General features: G+C 34.2%; 1 protein-coding gene across 5 annotated transcripts in view; it reads left to right on the forward strand.

Annotated features, from left to right (window-relative positions):
• Positions 1 to 19160, forward strand: part of CASP8AP2 (caspase 8 associated protein 2) — a 29317-nt gene extending 10157 nt beyond the window's left edge. For 3 of the 5 annotated variants that reach the window (XM_054569715.1, XM_054569716.1, XM_054569717.1), the window contains exons 3-11: positions 281 to 349; positions 3111 to 3211; positions 3993 to 4067; positions 5352 to 5467; positions 9451 to 11660; positions 12199 to 15322; positions 16464 to 16563; positions 17314 to 17366; positions 18912 to 19160. In XM_054569715.1, the coding sequence (XP_054425690.1) occupies positions 281 to 349; positions 3111 to 3211; positions 3993 to 4067; positions 5352 to 5467; positions 9451 to 11660; positions 12199 to 15322; positions 16464 to 16563; positions 17314 to 17366; positions 18912 to 18915 (5852 nt within the window). In that variant the 3' untranslated portion in view covers positions 18916 to 19160. Of the gene's footprint in view, positions 1 to 280; positions 350 to 3110; positions 3212 to 3992; positions 4068 to 5351; positions 5468 to 9450; positions 11661 to 12198; positions 15323 to 16463; positions 16564 to 17313; positions 17371 to 18911 lie in introns of those variants that run through there. The other 2 variants (XM_054569714.1, XM_054569718.1) reach the window with 1 other exon arrangement.
• The last annotated feature ends 530 nt before the right edge of the window (positions 19161 to 19690 follow it).

Below are 19690 nucleotides of genomic sequence, written 5' to 3' on the forward strand. Positions count from 1 at the left end.
TAGCTCAGTTGGTTGGGCATTGTCATCCTGCAGAGCAAAAGGTTACCAGTTCGATTCCTGATCAGGTCACATGCCTGGTTGTAAATTTGGTCCCTGGTCAGGGCACGTATGAGGGGCAGTTGATTGATGTTCCTCTCTTATGTGATGTTTCTGTCCTTCTCTTTTTTCCCTTCCCTCCTCTCTCTCTAAAAATAAATAAATAAAATCTTAAAAAAGAAAGAAAGAAAAACTTTACTAAGTGAAAAAGGTCAGTTTTAACTAGTTTTTAACTTTCTTGCAGCGTCTCCTCTTAAAAATAATGATGAAGGTTCTTTGGATATATATGCTGGGTTGGACAGTGCTGTTTCTGGTATGTGAATTCTATAATAAAATAGTTCCATTGTTTGGTCAATATTGAAAGTTTATTTTGTTACTAATTTTATTTTATTTTTAAATTTTATTTATTTATTCTTATAGGGGAAGGGAGGGAGAGAGGGAGAGAAATAACAATGTGTAAGAGACACATCAATTGGTTTCCTCTTGCATGCCCCCAACTGGGGACCTGGTCTATAACCCAGGCATGTACTGTGAAAGGGAATCAAACCGGAGACCTTTAGGTTTGCAGGCCAGTACTCAATCAGGGAGCCACACCAGCCAAGGCTATTTTGTTACTAATTTTAGGGGTAACTTAGACCTCTTGAACAATCTGCCCATTTTTTGAAAGGATTACACTTAGGTAATTACTTTCTTGCCCAGAGCTTGATCAATAAAACAAGTTGGCACTCAGGTTTGTTATTCATCTAGGTCTCAGATTTAACTGGACCTTGTGCAAAAATACTTCATATCATTCCAATGCAATTGGTGGTCTTGTCTGTACATATATTACCACCCATACTGCCACAGGTTACATGATACCAGAGCTTTTGAGAAGGATAATTACTATAAACACTTTCAGATATATCGATAAGAGTGATATGCAGAGTCTCATGACCTATGCAAATAGGAAACCTTTTCCATGATCAAATCTGTCAAAGCTTTGAACAGATATCATCCACACACCGTACCTATTGACACAAGCATTTTAGGTAAATTGGTTTTCCAACTCTCATCTTTGGAATCTTTATAGATATGGATGAAATGCAGGAGATGGAGAAATGTATAGCCAGTTGAATTGTGATAGACACAACATCCAAAATCTTAACACATACTATTTCTTTTTTTCACCTTTATTGAGATATATTGACATAAATTGTTTAAGGTATACAATATGTTGATTTGATAAACTTGTGTATTGCAAAATGATTACCACCATAGAGTTAGCTAACAGCTGTATCACATTACATAATTACTATTTTGTTTTTTGTGGTGAGAACATTAAGATCTATTCTCTCAGCAACTTTCAGTTATATAATACAACATCATTAACTCTAATAACTATGCTGTACAATAGCTCACCAGAACTTACTCATTTTATACCTGGAAGTTTGTACTTTGATCAACATCTCCTTTCCCCCACCCCAAGCCCCTGGTAACCACCATTCTAGTCTCTGTTTCTGTGCATTTGGCTTTTTTAGATTCCACATGTAAGTGATATCATAGAGGATATGTCTTTTTCTGACTTATTTCACTTAGAATAATGCCCTCAAGTTCCATCCATATTGTCACAGATGACAGAATGTCCCTTCTCACGACTGAATAATACTGCATTGTGGTGTGTACATACACGCACACCTTTATCCATTTATCCGTTCTTGTGCATTTAGGTTGTTTCTATATCTTGGCTATTGTGAATAATGCTGCAGTGAACATGTAGAAAGCAGATATCTCTTCAAGATCCTGTTTTTATTTCTTTTTTGATATATTCCCAGAACTGGGATTGCTGGATCATATAATAGTTCTATTTTTAATTTTTTCTTTTCCATAGTAGCTCTACCAGTTTACATTCCCACTAACAGTGTACAAGGCTTTCTCTACATCCTTGCCAACACTTCTTATCTCTTGTCTTTTTAATGATAATTGTTCTAACAGATGTAAGGTGATACATCATTGTGATTTTGATTTGCATTTCATTGATGATTAATAATGTCAAGCACCTTTTTTTATGTACTGTTGGCCATATTTGTATGTCTGGAAAAATACTCAGTTCCTTTGCTTATTTTTTTTAGTCAGATTTTTTGTTGCTGTTTTGGGGTTTTGTGAATTCTTTATATATTTTGGGTATTAAACTTTTTATCAGATATATAATTTGCAAATATTTTCTCCCATTTGGTAGGTTGCCTCTTCATTTTGTTGATGGTTTTCTTTGTTCTGCAGAAGCTTTTTAACTTGATATAGTCCCACTTGTTTTTTTCTTGCTTTCGGTGTCAAATCCAGAAAATCTTTGCTAAGACCAATGTCAAGGGGCTTCACCGTCTGTGTTCTTTCCTCCTAGGAGATTAATGGTATCGGGTCTTACGTTCAAGTCTTTAATCCATTTTGAGTTGATTTTTGTATATGGTGTAAGATTGGAATTCAGTTTTATTCTTTTGCATGTGGTTGTACAGTTTTCCAAATGCCATTTGTTGAAGATACTATTCTTTTCCCATTATATATTCTTGGTTTCTTTTTCATAAATTAATTGATCATATGTGTAGATTTATTTCTGGACTTTCTGTTTTGTTCCATGGATTTATATGTTTATTTTTATGCCAATATATACAGTTTTGATTACTGGAGGTTTGTATTATACAGGGTCCAGCAGAAGTAAGGCCTGCTTGAGTGTGGTTGGTAGGATAATAGCATAGGTGTAAGAATTTATAGTTTTAATTGGAACATTTCACCTAAAATGTCATAGTGTGCTTGAGTGTGATATTGTTATGTTACAGAATTACATGCTTATGATTTTGTAATAAAAGATTTTGTAATAAAAACGGGGTGTTATTTGTGCCAGACCCTGTAGTTTGAAATCAGAAATTGTGATGCCTCTAGCTTTGCTCTTTCTCAGAATTGCTCTTGCTATTTGCAGTCTTTGTGGTTGCATACAAATTTTAGGATTATTATATTTCTGTGAAAAATGACATTGGAATTATGATAGTTTTGCATTGAAATACATATTTTAATGTAAAGCTTTCTTGTTTGTTTGTTTGTTTTAGATAGTCCTTCCAAAGCCTGTGTACCATCCAGAAATTGTTTGGATTTATATGAAGAAATTCTTACTGAAGAAGGAACTGCAAAGGAGGCAACATATAATGATGTATGGGTTGCCAAAATTATTAAGGATGGTTATTTTTCCCTTGTAGCTCCTTATAGGCATTTGCTTACTGTTGGACAAACATTCAGTGTTTAGGAAGTAACTTTTAGACTAAAAGAATATTTAACTCAGTTTCTGCCTTCAGATCAGCTTTTTAAAAGAGTGTTTTCTGAATGCTTATCTAAATTTAGTCATAATTTTGCTTGATTATATTTAAGTGTCTAAATATATAAAACCTCAGCAGGAAATCAGTGTGATACATTTTATCTTTTCATGATATGTACTGCTGTAAAAAGTCCTAAGGCTTAAGTCAGAAATTTCTTTTTACCTTCTCTGAATTTAAGGTTTGGAGAATGAATGTGAAACCGAACAAAATACATTATTGGTAGGGACAACTTTGTTTTTCTTTTAAATTTTTATTGAAGTTATTGGGGTAACATTTGTTAATAAAATTTTAGTTTCAAGTGTACAATTCTATAAAACATCATCTGCATATTGTATTATATGTTCACCATCCAAAGTAAAGTCTCTCTGTCACCATTTATTCCCTCTTTACCTTCTTCTACCTTCCCCACCCCCATTTCCCTCTTGTAATCACCATACTGTTTGGTCTTTGTTTAAGGTAAACTTTAAAAACCAGTAATCTTACTAAATATCTGTTAGTAGAAATAGACCTTATCTACCCTTTTTAGTAGGTTGGTTTGCAAAATTTTAAATATTTTGAAATGCCATTTAAGCTAAGAAAATAATTTAGAATGATGCTTAATCTTTTCATATCTTACAGTTGCAAGTAAAATATGGAAAATGTCAGCTACAAATGAAAGAGCTAATGAAAAAGTTTAAGGAAATACAGACCCAGGTACCATTATAGTAAATATTTTATTTTTGTGTTATTAACTTTTAAAATCAAAATTTAATAAAACTTTTTGTTAGAAATTAAAATACTGAAATGTTGGTAGTTTATAAGGAAGCTTTCTTTTTAATATTATATGAAATAGCAAATCTGACAAAACATGCATAATTTCCCATACAATTGATGTAGGAAACTGCTTGATTTGTTAAATGAAATTGACATAAAAGATCTGTTAGTGAGCCCTGGCTGGTGTGGCTCAGTGGATTGAGTGCCAGCCTGTGAACCAAAGAGTCGCCAGTTTGATTCCCAGTTAAGGCACATGCCTTGGTTGTGGACCAGGTCTGCGCTGGGGAGTGCACAGGAAGCAACCACACATTGATGTTTCTCTCCCTCCCCTCCCTTCTCCTCTCTCTAAAAATAAATAAATAAAATCCTTTAAAAAAATAATCTGTTAGCTAGCTAACAGATAAATAATAGAAAATTCATAGAGATGAGATTAGGTGGTTTAAAAGATCATGGTTTGATGAGAAAAGATTTAGAATGGCTTTTGGGGGGAAATGGTAATACTGTCAAAATTTTTGCCAGTGGGATTTTGTTTTGATCATGCTACAAAAATCAGGAATGTCATATCTTGTTTTGATTTTTATGTTTTGGTGAAGTTTTTCCCCTTTCTTTTCCCTTTCCCCCAAAAAACCAGTCAATCCTAAATTCATTTTTTGTTCTCTGAGATTTAGTATATTGTTGCAAGTTAAAGCTAAGTTGTTAAATATAGATTTTTTAAAGGTTTTATTTATTTATTATTAGAGAGGAAGGGAGGGAAAAAGAGAGGGAGAGAAACATCGATGTGTGGTTGTCTCTCATGCATCCCCTAACTAGGGACCTGGCCTGAAACCCAGGCATGTGCCTGACTGGGAATCGAACCAGCGACCCTTTGGTTCACAAGCTGACACTCTACTGAGCCACACCAGTTGGGTAAATAGAAGTTTTTATTATTTTTATTTTCAGTTTTCAATATAGTGACCCAGGGAGAATTTTTTTGTTGTTACATTTGGATTTGTTTGTTATATTTTGATCACTATTTTCAGTAGATTCATTTTATATGGCCTTTCTATGGTGCCATTTATCTCCTCTGAATCTCAGCTTCCCCACAGGACTTTTTTGTGAATTACCTAAGACAAAATATGTGATGCCTGGCATGTAGTTAGCATTCAGTAATCATTAGCTATTACAAGTAGTAGTTTAATAATCCTGTAGATATGTACGTTATTAAATAGATTGTATGATGTTTAGAATTTCAGCTTAAAAAATGAAAACCAATCCCTTAAGAAGAATATTTCAGCACTTATCAAAACTGCTAGAATGGAAATAAGCCGCAAGGATGAAGAAATAAGTAATCTTCACCAAAGGTAAAATTGAGGGTGTGGATCTGTAAATTACATGGTTGTTGATATGTGGAATATTTTTAACTTTGGAAAGATACAACAATCATGCCTTTTATTAAATATGTATGGTTTTATTGTGAGTGACTAATGATATATTATCATAATGATATATAGGATTATTAAATAGAATATTGCCACATACCTCTCTGAATATTTTCAGTTTTCTAGTACACTGGAATCGGCTCTGGTACTCTTTGATCCTGAGAAGATGATAGTATATGTGTTACGGGTTCTTCTAGGCCCCCACCAAGTTATTAGAGTATCAAGAGTGCATCTGTGCTCATATCCCTTATCAATAGACAACCCTGAAACTATCTCTCAATTCTATATTCTTTTTTCCTCTCAAATGAATTTTCTATTTATTTCTCTCTCTTTTTTTCTTTGGTTGGGGCAGTTTTCTGTGCCAGAGAATTTCATTTCTGTCCTCTCCTTCATAGTCAAACCTCCAAAACTATTATCTAAGCTTTCTATCTTCATTTCCTATTTCTACTAACTCTTGAACCGAGTACATGCTGACTTCTGTTTCCATTGTTCCACTGAAACAGCTGTCATGTGGTTAACAGTAACTACCACTAAATATATTACATAGTGTTTTTTTTTAATACGTCAGATAGTTTGACTTCTCATTGTAACTTATCCTCACACGCTGTTTGACATAGTTGACCCTCCTGTCTTGAAGTAATCCTTTCCCTTTGGCGTTCATAATTATCAGCTTTCTTCCTAAGTTGAGGTTTACTCTTCTCTACTTGGCTAAGTTGGAATTCCTCAAAGCTCAAACCTGTGTCATTTCCTGTCTCTATTTTCTTGTGAGGTAATCTTACACACTACGTTGGTTCTGTTTATATGAAGATAACTACTTCACACAGTTATACAAGTTTCAAAATTACCTCATCCGAAACTGAACTTAGGATCAAACCTCTCCTACTGAGCTCAGTGGATTTCCTATTATTTATTTAGCTGGTACAACCTAGAGGCTTAGGTGTAGAATGACGCTGTAATTTATTGCCCAAACGAGGACACTTTTGAGAATAGAAGGGGGCACTGTTAATAATTACACTGAGATTGCTTGGCAAACTGGGGCACATAGTTGCCCCGCCTAGGTAGGAGTCGTCATTGACCCCTCTCATCTCTCACATCCAAGTTCATTAATCAGGTTCTGTTGATTTTTATGTTTTTGTAATTTCTCAAATCATTTATTTCCTTCTATTCCTGTTGTTGTTGTCCATCATCTCTTATCCGAATTGGCAGTAGTCTTTGTGCTGGTATCTCTGTATCCACTCTTGCTCTAGAATTGTGTCTCTCAACATTAAAGTTACTGGACATTTCTAAAGCACAAGTCTGACATCTCACTCTCACAGAACCACTCCATCCTATTCCCTTTCTTGATTAAAGCACATTAAAAATGGCCTCTCATTGTTCCTAGGATAAAAGATCATAAATCTTAATTAACTTGGCCCATGAGGCTCTTCACAGTATGGTCCCAAAGTACTTTCCACTCCTTGCCTTCAGTGTATACCTTTACCGTAGGTGTCGTAGCTCTCGTATATCTCTGGCATTCTTTCAATTTCTTGGCTGTACCTTGAGCTCCGCCTTTGCATGGACTGTTTGAACTGTCTGGAGTGCTCTTCTCTACCTGCTTAATATGGACTCCTGCTCAGGACTGACCATAAGCATCCCCTCGTGCTTTTTTGTCTATTCTCCCTTTCTAGGGGATATTTGTCTATTCTCCCTTACTAGGTCAAATCTCTCTTTTGTAGATTCATGTACACTTATAGTTTTTAAAATCATAAATGGGATTACTTGATTAGTATCTTTCTCTTCCACTAAGCTGTAAGCCTCATGGGAATAGGGGTCATGTCTCTTGTGTCCTCACCATTTTATCAAGTACCTAGCATAGTGCCTGGTACATGGTAGATACTCAATAAATGATTGAAGAGTGAATGAAAACAATTCTATGGGTGGACTTTATAAAGCACTTTAGTCCTTTGAAAATGAAGATGGTTCTGTGTGTTTACTTATTTAAAACCCACTAATGCAACTAGTACAAGATTGATTCTTTAGGGGAAATTTTACATGTATTTGAATCTTTTAGGGGATGTGTATGATGTTTGAACAGGTGAAAAGAGAGACTGGATGAATAAATGATGAGTTATGTCATTAGATTGTTTGACATGGTTATAAATATGTCAGATATTTGCACTTTTAAATTGTGAGCTATAACTAGTATTTTAAAAGTAAATGTGTATGTATCATTTGGTTGAAACTTCATGTTTAATAGAAAAATAGGAAATAGTAATTCAAGGTGAAAATTTAAGAATGCAAATTCTAGAAAGTGTTTAATGTGAAGGTTTATTTTAAAATAAAACTTTAGATAATTTATTTAGTATGGAGTTATACTAGCTGTGTTACGAGCTCTGTGGGGAAGTATGATGCATATTACACAAACATGTCCTTTGTTGAATATGAGTTCCTTGTTGGATAGATTTACTGCAAACTTCTCCCATTGTGTGACTTGTCTGTCACTCTGTTGTGTCTGTGAGGAATAGAATTTCTTAATTTTAATGAAATTCACTTTTTTAGATTTGTTTTTTCTTTTATGGTTAGTGCTTTTTGTGTCCGCATTTTCCCATTTGTCTTAAAGGTTTCTTCTAATGTTTGGTTCTTTGAATCAGGATCTATATTAGTTTCCTAGAGCCGCCATAACACAGTACCACAAACGGGGTGGCTTAAGTAACAAATTTATCATCTCACAGTCTTGGAAGCTAAAAATACACAGCAGTATTAATTCCTTCTGAGGCCTGTGTGATAGAAGGATCTGTTTCATGCCTAACTCTTCAGCTTGTAGATGGTTACCTTCTTCCTATGTCTCTATATTGTCTTTTTTTCTATACATATCTCACTGTCCAAATTTCCCCTTTTGTAAGGACACCAGTCATAATACATTAGAACCTCTACCCAACTGACTTCATTTTAACTTAATTACCTCTGTAAAGACCCTATCTCCAAACAAGGTCACATTTTGAGGTACTGGAGGTTAGGACTTAAACAAGTCAATTTTGAAGAGATAAGAGTTCAACCAAATAAGATCCATATAAGATCTACAGATTGCCTTAGGTTATATATCTCCTATTTCCTCTTTTGTTCTATAAAACTCTTCCCTTATTTCTGAGTCTTTTAAGTTTTGGTATTCTCTACACATTTAGTACTGATTGGGAATAGATTTATGGAAATTCAGGGAAGTTGTGGAAGTTCAGGAAGATGACTTTTAAAAAGCTAAAATGAGATCATTTATATTTTTGTTAGAAAACTGCTAGTTTTCTGAAACACTAATGTAAAAACATTAAGACTTAGGGTTTTTTTTAAAAACAATAAATACTATTCCCTTAGGAAAGAATCCCAACTCTATGTTCTTTTTCCTTGCACAGTATGTGCCACTTTAAGATGGTTATTGATGCTTGGTTTACTGTGGGATTATATGTAAAACAAAATGAGGATAAGGAACTACATAGAATTTTATTTTGATCATCTCTGTTCCATAAAATTTCACTTTTCCTTCTGTTTTGGTTGGGCTAGAAAGAGTAAGGGGAAAAAAAATTAATAATAATGATGATGTCACTGTTCTAAAAGAAGTGAATTTGTGGTTAGTTTGGGAATTCTTTGTCTGTGGTAAAGGAAGTCTGAAAGACATTGGCAAGTGTTGGGATAGAAATGAGAGGCACTCCAGATCTTGTCTTGAAAAAAAAAGAAATGAAAGAGCGTTCCATGTTTTGAAAACTGACCCATTTAGTTGGAAGCTTGTAAATTCTTATCACTCACACCTTTATACAAAGTAAAACTGGTTTTTACATTATATATAGTCCCCTGAATTTTTAAGTTTATCATATGTGATTAAAATTTGGATTATTAAGAAGCAATAACTTTTTTTCTTATTTTCTATTTCTTAATAGATTGTCTGAGTTTCCACATTTTCGAAATAATCGTAAAACTGCACGGACATCAGATACAGTTAAAACAAAAGATCTTACATCCAGATCTTCCCATTTGGATGATTGTGCAAAAACTGATCACAGAGTGAAATGTGATGCTTCTAAAGATGGACATCATAGCACTTCACAGCCAAACATTGAAAAGGAAGTAAAATTGCATTTGGAAAAAAAGAGCACTTTGCATTTGCCTACTTCTAATGAAAAACACTGCACCAATGGTATTTGGTCACGTTCCCATTATCAGGTTGCTGAGGGTAGCTCAAATGAGGATAATAGAAGAGAGAAAAAAGATAATGGATATAGCCAATGTAGTAGAGGAACTGATAGAATACGAAAAGACTTAAACGCTAGCTGTGGTGATGGTGAACCAAGGAATATAGAGGCTAGTAAAAGGCTACAAAGACGTCCTGAGAAATACAGTAAAGGTGAATCAAAGGTGGAGAGCAAAAATTCAAAGTTTAAAAGTAACACAGATTTGGACTATAAAAATGAACGCTTTGGCTATTTCTGGCAGAAAGAGACCTTTAGAGAGAGGTCACACACTCGAGTAGAATCTCAAAGTGACAGAAAACTAGAAAGGCAAAGTGAAAGATCACAAAATACAAATAAAAAAGAACTTAAATCACAAGACAAAGAAGAAAGAAAAGTCGATCAAAAACCTAAATCAGTAGTAAAAGACCATGATTATTGGAGAAGATCTGAGCGAGCATCTCTTCCTTATTCCAAGAAAGATATAAAATCTTCTCATAATTCAAGTAAATATCATCTAGAAGAGAGGAGAGAAAGGGAAGATGTTAAAAGAGACAGGGGTGTGAATAATCATAGTTTTCAAGAAGGAAGATGTTCATCCTCTCTTTCAACTAGTAGAACTCACAAACTCATTGATTCCAAGGAAGTTAGTGCTGTGCACCAACGGGAAGACACACCTTTAGAAGCAGAAAGGCATAGAACTGAAGATAAGAGGAAAAGAGAACAAGAAAGCAAAGAAGAAAACAGATATATGAGAAATGAAAAAAGAACACCTACAGGACATTTGCAGAAGCCTAACAAGGAAACTAAGCAAACCACTGCAGATTTGAAGAGACAGAATGGACTGAAAAATGATAAAGGTGAAGTCTCATCAGATGTTTCTGAAGGCCCAGATAACAAAGACCTTGCAATTAAAGCTGAAAGTGGTCCAAATGAAACAAAAAACAAAGACTTAAAGTTGAGTTTTATGGAAAAATTGAACTTAACTCTTTCTCCTGCTAAAAAGCAACCTATTCCTCAGGATAATCAGCATAAAATAACCAATATTCCCCAACCCAATGGTATGTGTGATTTGGAATCCTTGGTGCAGGATAAAACAGTGACATGTGTTCCCTCTGTGAGTGAACATAGCACAGAGGAAACCAAATTAAAGTTACTGGAACCAAAAGATGCTCTTGCAGCAGCATCATCTGAACCCAGGACCGGAATTCCAGAAATGAAAATGGAAGAAGAAAATAGTTTGTTAGTTAAATCTGTTGAGAATACTATGCATTGTGACTTGCCCATTTGTAGTACAGAGACTTCCTCCTCAGCACCTGTGGAAATGGAACAAACAGAATCTTTGTTTCCATCGTCAACAGAAATGGAACAAACCATTAATGGTGCAAGGGCAGCAGTTCCAGTGAAATTGGACATATTACAAACAAATGTTTCTCAAAACTTGGACTTGGAATTAGATAGCAAAAGAAATGATGGTTTAAACTCTTGTAGTATTTCTGAAGACATGGAAATGAAGGAGGCTTTTTCAACAAAAGTGGCCAAATCCAATGAAAACATTTTACAACCTTCAATTGAAAAAGCTAGTGTTTTGCCAGCAGTCCTTTCAGAAGTCGATGACCCAAAGTTTGAGCCTTCTGTTGAACATACACCACTGGTTGAGAGTAAGCCTTGTCATTTGGAGCCTTGCCTACCTAAAGAGACTCTAGAATCTTCACTTCACACTGAGTTAATGGACCACCGAATGGAAATTGGTGAAACAAACTCAGTATATCATGATGAGAACTCAGTTCTGAGCATCGACCTTAATCACCTGAGACCTATTCCAGAAGTCATTAGTCCTCTGAATAGTCCAGTAAGACCTGTAGCGAAAGTACTTAGACTGGAAAGCCCATCTCGAGTTCCATTATATAATAGTCATAAAGGTAATTGTTTATTTTCTTATAACTTTTTGTGAGAATGTAAAATACATAAATAAGATGAAGTGCTTTTTCTTTCTTTAATAACATAATTAACATTCAGATCCCCATTGTTTACTAGAAATTGAGCTTTTAGTCTAAATTTGGGTAGTTCTTATTTATACAGAAAAAAAGGGAATAATAGGACAGATTATTTCAAATACTCCTTGCTTGTTTTCAGATATATTTTTATTGTTCAAAAGCTATCATCAGATGGTATAGAGTAGGTAATGCTGCTAACCTGAAGTAAAAATACCTGAACAATTGGTAGATGGTTATCCAAATGACCAAATTCTGCATTATTACTGTTGTTAGGCACCTTCTGAGAACATTAAAGACCAATGACATGAATACGTGTTAGGCATTAACAGTCTGCTTATGGAGAAAAAGCTATTAAAATAATGAAATGCCTCAGTATTTAATTTTTTGTTATATCTTCTATGGAAATATCAAATGACTAAAATTCAGTGTTCATGTGACTACAATATACTTTTCTCTTCCACAGATGTGTTTCCACCAAATTCAGCTCATTCTACCTCCAAGAGTCAGTCTGACCTCAACAAGGAAAATCAAAAGCCAGCTTGCAAATCTGACAAATTTACAGACACAGACTCCCATAGGAATTCATCTTTAGAGGAATTGGAAGAAGGAGAAATTGTAAGTGACAGTGAAAATTCTAAACAACAAAGAAGTTTTGAAGAAAGTGCCAAACCTAGAGCTTCTACTGAAATGCAGAACAGAAGAACTAGCCCAGGAAGTAGGAAAAGTACTGGGCATTTGGATAAGGACAACAGGGAAACGTCTTCTACAAAAACTCAGCAGACCAAAAGGAAATGGAATAAAAGACAAAGTGAACCCAGCAGATCTTCAAAAACAGAGAAAAAAGATAAGACAATGAGCACCTCCATCCTGGAAAAAATAGTTCCAATTATTGCTGTACCCACTTCTGTACGAGAGGTTATGCACATGTTCCGAATGATAAGAAAACATGTAAGAAAAAACTATATGAAATTCAAGGTAAAATTTCCATTAAAACAATTTCATAGAATTATTGAATCAGCAATTTTGAGTTTTACATCACTCATTAAACACCTTGACTTATCCAAAATCTCTAAGTCAGTGACTACTTTACAGAAGAATCTTTGTGATGTTATAGAATCCAAACTTAAGCAAGTTAAAAAGAATGGCATAGTGGATCGTTTATTTGAACAGCAACTACCAGATATGAAAAAAAAAGCATGGAAATTTGTAGATGAACAGCTTGATTATTTGTTTGCAAAGCTTAAGAAAATCTTAATAAAATACTGTGATTTCACAAACTTTGGTAGTGACAGTGATGAAGGGAAATTTGAAAAAAATAAAACACAATATTCAAATTGTCAGAAGAGGAAAGTGGTCAGCTCCAGCAAAGAAATGCTGAAAGAGAAATCGTCAAAATCAGAAGATTCTATTTATAGTAAGTCTTCACTGGGATGTAAAAAATCTGAGGAAAAACATCAAGACCAAAGTAACTCCAGTATTAATACAGTAAAGCATGATATTAAAAAAAATTTTAACACTTGCTTTGATAATATTAAATGCTCTCAATCTGAAGAGCATGAACTAAGCTGTCTGAGCACCCCAAAGCCAGGAAAAATGGAAGGCAACACCATAGAGGATACGCAGACATCCCAGCATGCAGGTTTGAAGCCAGAACGCTGTTTGAAGATTCTTACTGAACAGCAAGCATCAAGCCTCACTTTTAATTTAGTGAGTGATGCACAGATGGGTGAAATATTTAAAAGTTTGTTGCAAGGTTCTGATCTTTTGGACAACAGTGTTAACTGTAACGAAAAAAGTGAATGGGAGTTGAAGACTCCAGAGAAACAGCTGCTAGAAAGTCTTAAGTGTGAATCTATACCAGCTTGTACAACAGAAGAGCTAGTTTCCGGTGTAGTTTCTCCATGTCCTAAAATGATTAGTGATGATAATTGGTCATTATCATCTGAGAAAGGTCCTTCTCTGTCTTCAGGACTTTCGTTGCCAGTCCATCCTGATGTGTTGGATGAAAGTTGTATGTTTGAAGTGTCCACAAACATAGCTTTAAGTAAAGATAATGTATGTAGTTCAGAAAAGATCAAGCCCTGCATATCTTCCATTCTTCTTGAAGATTTAGCAGTATCTTTAACAGTACCATCACCTCTGAAGTCAGATGGTCATCTCAGTTTCTTAAAGCCTGAAGTTTTGTCTAGTTCCACCCCTGAAGAAGTTATTAGTGCCCATTTTAGTGAAGATGCCTTACTTGAGGAAGAAGATGCGTCTGAACAAGATATTCACTTAGCTTTGGAGTCTGATAATTCAAGCAGTAAATCAAGTTGTTCTTCATCATGGACAAGCCGGTCTGTTACTCCTGGCTTTCAATACCACCCTAATTTACCCATGCATGCTGTCATAATGGAAAAGTCCAATGATCATTTCATTGTGAAAATACGGCACACAGCACCGTCTACCTCCCCTAGTCTTACACAGAATATGGTGGCTGGTGAGTCGTTGGCACCTTTGTCCAGAGTGGGAAAGGAAGCTGATGAAACAGCAGAGAAGGAATGTATTTCAACTCAGGATACAGTTTTTAAATCTGTGGAGGAAGTGAAACATTCCAATGAAAATGTTGACATCAGTAAATCAGCTCATGAAGAACAGGGCTCTACGGTACAAACACAGGTTCCTGATATATATGAATTCCTTAAAGATGCTTCAGGTAAAGTGGGTCATAGTAATGAAGTGGCTGATGAATGCTTCAAGTTGCACCAAGTATGGGAACCAAAAGTACCTGAAAGCATTACAGGATTGCCTCCGATGGAAAACATTCCACATTCTGTTGAGGATCATCTTCCAAACACATATGTAGACCTCACAAAAGATCCAGTCACTGAGACTAAAAACTTGGGGGAGCTCATAGAAGTAGCAGTTTTAAACATGAACCAGTTGGGATGTTCTGAAAGCAATTTGGATCAAAATGCTCAAATCTTAGACAATGTGCAGTCTGATACTATAGATGCTTTTATTGATTTAACACAAGATGTTTCGAGTGAGAGTAAAAGTGAAGATAACCATCCTACTTTAGAAGTTGGACGCTTGGGGTGTCAGGTGTTTTGTGTAGATGAAGATAACTGTAAGGAAGAAAAGGTGCAAGTGGCAAGCAAGCCTTCGGAATGCATGGTTGAGGAAGCCTATATTGATTTGACCTCAGACTCTCCTAGTTCATTTGAAGTTAAAAAGGAAGATTTAAGATCAGAACCAGCATCAAATTCTGATAGTTCAGAGTTGCCTGCAACTTTGGATAATGCTCACAAAAAGAGAAAAAACCTTTCTAATCTAAACCATTCTTACCAGAAAAAACAGAGAAAAGAAACAGACTTAACCAGTAAGGATAAGACCAAGAAAATTACCCCAAATTCTGGTGAGAATGGTGAAGCTCACAGAAGAAAAGCCAGTAAGAAAAAGGCCCCTGCAGTGACTAAAGATCCCTCATCGTTAAAGGCAAGCCCGGGCATTAAGGACCCACCAGCAGCATCTGGCACTTCTCCTATAAACCTTTCTGCGAAGAATATTATTAAAAAGAAGGGAGAAATTATAGTTTCATGGACAAGGTAAGGCTCTTATGAGACATTTAGATCACCAAGAAAGATTGAGAGGCCATAAATCTATTCTGTCCTGTCATCCTAAAATAGGAAAAGTAATGACTTCAAAAGTAGTCAAAATCAATAGAGGATACATTCTGGGATAATCTTAATAGCAGCCCTCTTAACCAGGGATGTGCATTAGCACCATGGATAGAACTTTAAATTGTGTTTTAACCTCACTTTTTTAATTAAAAAAATTACTTGTAAAGAACTGGTATAGTCACATTTTAGAAAAGAATGACAGGTGGTGAAATAGGGCAAAAAGCCTGAGCCTTTATGATTTGAATTTTTCTCTAAATTAAGTTTCAAAAAAAGTTTCATAAAGAGGTTATATTTTTGACTTTTCTGTGGGCTTTTTAAGAGATGCAGATTTAAAGACCCCGTTTCAGACATAGGGTAACCACATTTGTGAACCATTGGACTCTCAGAGGTTCATGATCTGTAGACTTTAACTAGAGTGCATAAGGAGGGAAGCTGAATTTTGTTAAAATTTTGTTGAATTTCAGGTAACAATAGATGGCACAATAAAATCTCAGGTTGTAATAATACACATGGTGAATTGTAAGATTTGGATTCTATTTTAAATTTGTTCTTTTGCTTATTAAGTCTGTCATGTTCAGGACCTAGTTTTTAAAGTTTTATTTAAAATCTGTACTTTTGTCATTAGAATGAGTATGTTTTAGAAAATTTTGGAAATATATACAAGCTTAAAGGTAAAAATCATCTATAATCATCTTTCTGAGATAACCATTGTCCTTGTTTTAATGTACACTTTTCTTTTTTCTTAAGATTTTATTTATTTTTAGGGAGGGTAGGGGAGGAAGAAAGAGGGAGAAAAACATCAATCTGTGGTTGCCTCTCGAGCACCCCCTACTGGGGAACTGACCTGCAACCCAGGCATGTGCCCTGACTGGGAATTGAACTGGCGACCCTTTGATTCACAGTCTGGTGCTCAATCCACTGAGCCACACCAGCCAGGGCACTTTCTCTTTTTTCAATGGGTTTTAATAAAAATGTTACCTCCTATTACTGAACATTATGGCAGTGGAAATTGTGTTAACTTTCTGATCTGAATTTATGAAAGCTAAATAACATTTTCCCTCCTTAGAAATGATGACCGGGAAATTTTATTGGAGTGTCAGAAAAGTGGTCCATCAATGAAAACATTTTCTTATGTAGCTGCCAAGTTGAATAAAAATTCATCTCAGGTAACTTCCCAAGTTCTGCATCTCTATAGTTTCACAGATGTTACTACTATTTTTTTTTTAAAGATTTTATATATTTATTTTTAGAGAGAGGGGAAGGGAAGGAGACAGGAGAAAAGCATCAATGCGTGAGAAAAACATGATTGGTTACCTTACATGCACCCCACTTGGGGACTGGGCCTGCAACCCAGGCATTTGCCCTGACTGGGAATCAAATTGGTGATGCTCAACCAATTGAGCCAGTCTGGTCAGGGCCAGATATTACTACTCTTAAATACTTAGATTTCATTTTTAACATGTTTAAAATATATAGATACTTCTTTAAAAATACGGCTTTTCATGTAGGACTGTTAAAAACTTGGTGATTGTGGAAGAATAATCCTATTTTTTTCTTTCCTCTTACCAATTTGATCTCATACAATTTTGTAATGTTTACTTGTTTAAGAAAGTTTGATGATGAGACTTAACTTGGGGTGGTGAACACCTAATACAATATACAGATGATATATTATAGAATTATACACCTGAAACATAATTTTATTAACCAATGTCACTTCAGTTCAATTAAAAAAAGTTTAATATTGAAAGATAAACTAGCAATTATCTTTAGTATGAAGATACTTATTTTTCTAGATATTATCTCTTTATTATTGACGGTAACTTTCTTCAGATGTTTTGTGAAGATAGTCATTTATAGATTTTTAAAAATCTTACTGAGATATTTATAATTAACAGTCACTTTTAACTTTCCAGGTCTCAGAAAGATTCCAGCAGCTATTGAAGCTCTTTGAAAAGTCAAAATGCAGGTAGTTAATGGTTATACTACAGGAGACTAGTAAAATAAATATTTGATACTGGTACTGCAGTAAATGGCCTGTTAGTCACTGAAGATGTGAATAGTGGGTGAGAGACATCCAGTTGAATTCCTGCTTCAGTCACAGCTTGGAGATGGTTGCTTGTTGTGGCCTTCTAAAGTCACCAAATCCACAGGACATGCTTGGTTGCAATTCACATCAGCATGGCATTCCCCCTTAACCTTCTGACTGCTGATGAGTCTAAGATGGGGGGGAAGTCCCATTTGATGATTAATAAAAAATTTTTTTATAAATGAAAAATTAAATGTTCTAGAATAACAGTTTATTTCACAGGCAGTGAAGTCTGTGCACTCATTATAATTTAATATTTTTTGTATAAATTTTAAAAAATTTTATATTTTAAATTTTGAATGCCAAAATACTTTAAAATACAAAGTAGATATTCATAAACATTAAATCCATTGTAATCTGAATAGGTGACATGATTTACCATGTTAAATTAATAATGTTCACAGACATGTTTCCTCAAGTTTTTTAGCCATTTTTGTATGGGTTTGTTAAGGTAACAGTGTTTATCAGCAGGATTTCTCTGTAAGAAATCAGTTGCTTACATATTTGGATTTCACATAAGAAAAATTGTAAAGATATTTAAGATAACACTGTTTTAGTTCATTTGTGGTCATAATTATTTAAATGCAAAAGACCCAATTTTAAATTAAGTTCAAATTAAAATAAGTTGGAACAGAAATCATATTTGGCCGTAGACCTCAGTGTGAAGGGTTCTTTATACATTTGAGTTACAAATCTATTTCTAGACTGGTTATAAATGGTAATTTATACTATTTAGAGTATAAATACTCTAATGTCTTTAGAAACTGTTAATTTCAGTATCCTCTCAAAAAAACTAGTTTGCTAATGAGATTCAGAAGATATTTGGTAGTTTATTTTGAAGTTAAAAATCTATTCATGTAATTCAGAATGTGAGATTTAATAATGGAGAATTTGAAGAAAAAGCTTGTTCAAAAGAACCTTTAAAAATAGTTTAAGGCAACAATGACATTATTTTTCAGATTTGCTGTGCTTTAAAATTTTCACTACCCTTAAGAAATTAAACTGAATTTTTTGTTTTACCTTAATGTTATTTTAAAATATGACTTCCATTCTCTTATGAAGATAATGTACAGTCATGGAAGAATTAACTTGTCTCTGGAAGCGATGCTTATTATTTTAAAATTTCCATTCCATTACAAACCTTTTATTGGATTTGATACTTGAGATTTCATTTGCTTGCATGATAACATAATTAATGTTATTTCATTCCTGGTTTGTCTCTTTACTGGTTTTTCCTCCCAAGAACTATAGTCTCATTAAAATGTTTTCAAAATCAAAGTATAATGGTAAAGTTTCCAAACTGTTTCTGTAAAAAGCTAATTTTAACATCAGTATCAACTAAGTAGAACTTATTTAAAAGAAGGACACTTATGAAATGGTCATATAAAAATAGAATCATAACTTTAGCATTTTCTTACATTACAGATAAGCTGCTGAATTCCTTGGAGTCTTAATTGATAATACATACTGCACAGGAGCTTGGACTTCCTCATGTTTTAAATGGGGAAGTAGAGGGCAGTTTTATGACATCTGATTACTAATTAATCTACATTTGTTATAACTTGCTGACTCTTTAATCTCAAGTCAGCTTGTTCCAGTCATCAGTCTGATTTGCTTATTGGTTATTGGTCAAGATAATTATTTTTAAACAAGTTAGAACTTAGAACTTGTTATTAAGATAAAGCAACAACAATATATTATTGAAACCTTAGTTTTGATATTTCAAAGAAATGAGTTTTTTTAGATATTTAAAAATAGTTTTGTAGCATTAAAAATTAACCATTATTTACCTTGTTTTCATATATTTTTATTTGCTTTTCTAATTGCCTCTCATTTTGGTAAACTGTAAAGTAATTTAAAGTGTAACTGTAAATATGTATACTTAAAATGATGTAAAATATTTTGTGTGTATCTGTGTTTGTGTGTATCATACACATAAATGGCTTTGCCTGGCCAAGGATTTTTTTTATTTGTATAAAACTTTTTGTATAAAGTTTGCTTTCAATATGAGTAATGTATAAATAAAACCATGTAAAGTTCTATAGTTTGATTAGATTTTTTTAGTGTGTTTAGATAATTAAGGGGGAACAAAAGGTAAAACTCCCAGGGAATGTGGGAAGCTAATTGTGAGGTGGTTCTTGGTAGGGGTGTGGGTTGCTGAATGTCAGTGAGTAGATTTATTAGAGAAAACCAGTTGCCTTTAC

Source organism: Pteronotus mesoamericanus, unplaced genomic scaffold, assembly GCF_021234165.1.
Source record: "Pteronotus mesoamericanus isolate MK-2021 breed Mesoamerican mustached bat unplaced genomic scaffold, CSHL_Meso_final contig_20, whole genome shotgun sequence".
Taxonomy (NCBI): Eukaryota; Metazoa; Chordata; class Mammalia; order Chiroptera; family Mormoopidae; genus Pteronotus; species Pteronotus mesoamericanus.